This window comes from Pinus tabuliformis, chromosome J (assembly GCF_031772625.1).
Source record: "Pinus tabuliformis cultivar Carrire ecotype Pingquan chromosome J, CPIR1, whole genome shotgun sequence".
NCBI classification, from domain to species: domain Eukaryota; kingdom Viridiplantae; phylum Streptophyta; class Pinopsida; order Pinales; family Pinaceae; genus Pinus; species Pinus tabuliformis.
Window position 1 is genome coordinate 1,421,483,270 of NC_142295.1, and position 4,920 is coordinate 1,421,488,189.

Genomic DNA, 4,920 nt, shown 5'->3' on the forward strand with positions numbered 1-4,920 from the left:
TAATTCTTATTTAATCTTAAAGGCACAGTCACATGATTTATTCCTGGTTGAAGGTTGGCCACACTTTGAATTGTTTAATTAAAATGGTAATATAATAATGAATAAAGAGTATAGTTTATTTGAAATGATTTAAAAAATTAATTTTATTCCCATCTGATTACAAAGTACTTCAAATTAATTTTATAAAATTTATAATTTAAAAATTTCTAATATGTAAAATTACAATAAAAAAAATCTCTAAAATGCTTTAAAATATATATATTTTTATTCTCACAAGGTAAAAATATATATATTTTTAAATCTCTTAAATGCTTTAAAATATATATATTTTTATTCTCACAAGGTAAAAATATATATATTTTTATTCTCACAAGGTAGGTTTTTGTGACTTATGATGTATGCATAGTTTATTTATATATTTTTATTAATATATAATAAAAAATAATTATATTTTATTTTATAATACTTTTACTGATTTTTAAAAATCTTTCAAAAATATAATTAAAAACTTTTAATACGAAAAATCACACTAAACATCGAAATTTCTTAAAAAAGTATAAATTCATTCCAAGACAAAACCAACCTGTTAAATAAGACATTTATGACCACAGTGTCTACCAAACAGGTTTGACCACAAAATTAATGTTAAACAGATTAACATACTACTAAAATCATTGATGTCAGCTAATCTGGTTTTCCCGTTCTATACATATGGATAGAGTTAGTGGCGGGGTCCACTGGACATCGGTGCGCTGGCGTCACTTTGATTCCAGTCAGATCTCATTAGTCTTGTGTGAATGAATGGCGATTTCCCCGATGACAAGGATAGGTGAAAAGATTGACTTTTGGATATTTTTTTAGGGTGATTAATTCGCTAAATGGTCTTTTCTCATTTGAAAAAATATATATGTATAATGGGTTTGGAATATGTTTTAAAATTGTTTTGGATAATAGGTTTGGAATATGTTTTAAAATTGTTTGGATTTGATTATTATTTTTAAATGTATTTGTTAATAGTGAAATTTTTCATTTTCATGGGTGATTATTAAAGAATTACAAAATGGTTTGATTTTAAGAGTGATGACTCAACTTAGCAAATAGTAGTCAATAATGGCTATCGGCAACCAATAATGATATGAATTTTCCATATATAAAATTTGTATAATATTTAAATTCTTCCCCGCAGAAAAAACAGAAAAAGTGATCAAAATATTTAATAAACAAATATCGTGGCCGCACTATCATCCTATTTAGTGGCTCTTACAGAGATGAGACAGTGAGTTACCACTTCTTCCACGCCAGTTCGTGAGATTCCACTCCTTTCAAGGTTCCTGGCATTCTGTGTTCAGATATACCAAAGCAAAACGCAGGAAGGACTGATGGCATCATGTACTGAGGGGGAGGTGATTACTTGCAAGGGTGAGCAGCAAATATTGCATATATTAGTTACGTCTTCAAATTCAGGGTATACATTAGTTGTTGTTTATCTAGTTACTGATGAAGATTATCTGACCTGATATGAAACGTGTATCAGCTGGTGTGGTATGGGAAGCAGGGCAGCCCATAACGATCCAACAGATCCAAGTGGCTCCTCCTCAGAGCAAAGAAGTTCGAATCAAAATCACTCACACTTCTCTCTGTGCCACTGATCTTTTTTACTGGAAAGGAGAGGTACCGCTCTCATCATCTCATGTTTCATTCATTTTATTAAGGCTTCAACTGCACCATACCTTAATGTAATGTATTTAATCATTGAAGGATGGAGGAGCTTGGTTTCCAAGGATTCTGGGTCACGAAGGTGCTGGGTACGTATATTATATTATATTATATTTATGTACAACTTCTCCATATCAATAATGAAGAATAATGAAGGATGAGGTTTATTAGTTATGAGGGATCAATTTTTGAAAAGAGCGTGGGTGACACAGGATTGTAGAAAGCGTTGGAAGTGAAGTTACGGAGGTGAAAGCAGGAGATCACGTTATTCCGGCCTACATGGCGGATTGCAAAGAATGCGAGCGCTGTCATCGAGGAAAGAATAACATTTGCGAGCTTTTCATGTACCACTTCGCGAGCGGAGTTGCTTACACAGACAAAAAATGCCGATTCTCTCTCAACGGAAAACCCATCCATCATTTCTTTGGGCTCTCCACATTCAGTGAATATACTGTGGTGCACGTCTCTTGTGTTGCAAAAGTGAATCCGGAAGCTCCGTTGGACAAGATCTGTTTGCTTGGATGCGGAGTACCTGCAGGTAATATAATTATACATTCCTCTCTTCAATAATACAACTGATATCCTTGCCCATCAAAATACACAAAAGTTAAAAGGTTGATCCATGAGAAAACGAGTTCTGGGCATTGATTTGCAGGACTAGGAGCTCCCTGGAATGCTGGGAAAGTGAAGCCCGGTGATACGGTAGCAATCTTTGGATTGGGCACCATTGGCTTGGCTGTAAGTTGTCATGAATATCTGAAGCAGCAACTATACATACACATATTTACATAAAGATTTGCCCTTGTGCCGCAGAGAGTAGTTTGCCTTATGTGTCTTTCTAATTACTGTCTACTGGTGAATCCTGCGCTGTTCAGGTTGCAGAAGGGGCTCGAATAGCTGGAGCTTCCAGAATCCTTGGCATCGACATCAACCCAGAAAAGGAAGAAATATGTGAGTTGTGAACAATAAAATTCTAGATAGAAGTAAAATTACAGTCGACTAATTGCCTTTAGCTTTTGGATATGGCTATGGAATATGTGCTGAGATTTATAGCTGCTATCTCTTTTCCTAACAGCTAAACAATTTGGAGTCACTGAGTACCTTAATCCAACAAAATTCGATAAGCCCATTCAAGAGGTAATCTGTAACATGAGCATTTGTTCTTTTGGTACAGCAACCTTAACAACATCTGCCACATGTTTTTTCCGTAAGTAAATGTATTGCTGATTGCAGGTGATTACAGAGATGACTGAAGGAGGAGTAGATTCAAGCTACGAATGTGTTGGAAGAGTCGAACTTATGCTTGCTGCGCTTCAATGCTCTCACCGGGTCTGATCTTTTGTATATTCAATCCTCTGTCACCGTTTATTATGTTAACTACATGCGTTCTTCAATGATCCAACTGATGTGAAGTATTGATTAAGTCTGTTACCTTCTCTGTGATCTCAAGTTTTCTGGGCATGTATGTGCTTTGCGTTGCAGGTATGGGGAAGAACTTTGTTATTGGGTTTAGCTGAGATGGATAAGAAGTTGAGTTTCAATCCCCTGGAGATTCTAGAAGGCCGGAAGCTAAAATATGTAGTCTTTGGAGGTTTCAAGAAATCTGATATACCCAGGCTGGTAGATAAATACATGAACAACGTAATTTCTCATTCTTTTTCTGATCCCCTGCCGTTTTTTATTTTGTTGTTCTCATAGAATGCTCTGGAACATGAACTCAGAAATCAAAGTGTCAATGATTGCAGGAATTTGATTTGGACAAGTATATAACTCAGAGAATGGCGTTCTCAGATATTAATGTAGCCATGGAGATGCTCATAGCTGGGAAGTGCTTACGATGTGTTCTGCACATGGATGAAGATTGCCCAAACTAAAATGTAAAATGTGTGAAGAAGGGCAAAATAAGCTTCCATTGATTTCTGCAAAATAAAAAAAAGAGTACTTTGTATTCTGAATTAATTAATTTCCGTGCATTCACCTTTTACAGGCTGTCATGATGTTGCAGCCAGAATAGGAGAGAAATTAGTCCACGTATGTGTGAATGTATATCTTCGCTCTTTTCGTTGATGTCATATTCACATCGAAATCATGATTAAAAGAAACGAATGTATATCTTTTGCATTTTCGTCAATTTCATATTCACACCGAAATCATAGTTCTGAAGGACATGATTTAAAAAAATAAAATCACTATAACATGCGTAAAATCTTCCAATCAAAAGTGATCATTTTTAACATTATTGGAAACTCTGACGCTGCTCATTTATCGTTGGGCGGGCGAGTAAATGCTCAATCGCCAAACCCAACTAATGACATACCCACCCGTGTGAAGCGGGGATTCAATTTGTATGGAGTTGTCTATAATGCGATTTTTTGGAGATTCCGGTGACGAAATCCAGCGGAAGAAATCAGCACCCTGAAAAACCCCTGGGAAGCTTTCATTGTGCAGAAACTAGCTATCAAACTTGCGATTCCAATAAATTCCTGCCGGATTTTGACCGGAAAAAACCGCCGGAAAGACTTTCAAAAAATCGCGTTATAGACAACTGCAATTTTTATTAGGTTATATTTTCACGGGGATTCAATTTTATTGACTTATATTTTCAATTTTTTATTCGGTATCTTTTTCAAATTATTCGGTGGTGGGCAAGAAAGTTTGGGAGATTAAAGTAGTAGGAAAAAATGTACTATATCTTAATTTAAATTTGTTAAAATAATAATAATAATATATTATATATAAAGAAAATGAGTTGTTTTTAGTAGTTTTTTGGTACTGGAATTTCACAAAAGAAATGAAGGTGAGCTTTTCATTTGTGCTATTAAACTGGTTTTTTGATTGTATATATGGATTCAACACCCTCAAAAACTTCTAGGACATTTAGATTGTGCAAGTGTTAACCATCAAATTTGTGATTTCAATAAATTCATACTAGATTATGGAGAAATTAAACAAAAACTCAAAAAAACAATTCCAAAAAATCACACTAAAAACAAACCGTAACAAAACTGCACTGATATTTATAAATAAAACACCACTAACATTTATACTAAAAAAATTAGTTTTTGAATTTATATTGGAAAATTATGATTTGGCTTATTATTAACTTTATGATTTACCATATTTATTGGCAATCTAAAATATAAAAAATAAAATCTTTAAAAAATAAAATTATCAAAATTACACCGTATAATATATAAAAAAGAT

At 33.9% G+C, this 4,920-nt stretch overlaps 1 protein-coding gene across 1 annotated transcript; it reads left to right on the forward strand.

Annotated features, from left to right (window-relative positions):
* The first annotated feature begins 1,249 nt into the window (after positions 1-1,249).
* Positions 1,250-3,679, forward strand: LOC149232668 (alcohol dehydrogenase class-3-like). Its single transcript, XM_089376538.1, has 10 exons — positions 1,250-1,419; positions 1,535-1,671; positions 1,759-1,805; positions 1,929-2,254; positions 2,372-2,454; positions 2,592-2,667; positions 2,792-2,853; positions 2,950-3,045; positions 3,199-3,357; positions 3,462-3,679. The coding sequence occupies exons 1-10, from the start codon at positions 1,380-1,382 to the stop codon at positions 3,588-3,590; spliced, it is 1,155 nt and encodes a 384-aa protein (XP_089232664.1). The 5' UTR covers positions 1,250-1,379; the 3' UTR covers positions 3,591-3,679.
* The last annotated feature ends 1,241 nt before the right edge of the window (positions 3,680-4,920 follow it).

Excerpts from the sequence above, each read along its gene's own strand:
- LOC149232668 (XM_089376538.1), top strand. The coding sequence starts at position 1,380 with ATGGCATCATGTACTGAGGGGGAGGTGATTACTTGCAAGG. Across the intron at positions 1,672-1,758 it reads TTTTTTACTGGAAAGGAGAG|GATGGAGGAGCTTGGTTTCC; the intron begins GTACCGCTCTCA and ends TAATCATTGAAG. Across the intron at positions 2,668-2,791 it reads CCCAGAAAAGGAAGAAATAT|CTAAACAATTTGGAGTCACT; the intron begins GTGAGTTGTGAA and ends TTTTCCTAACAG.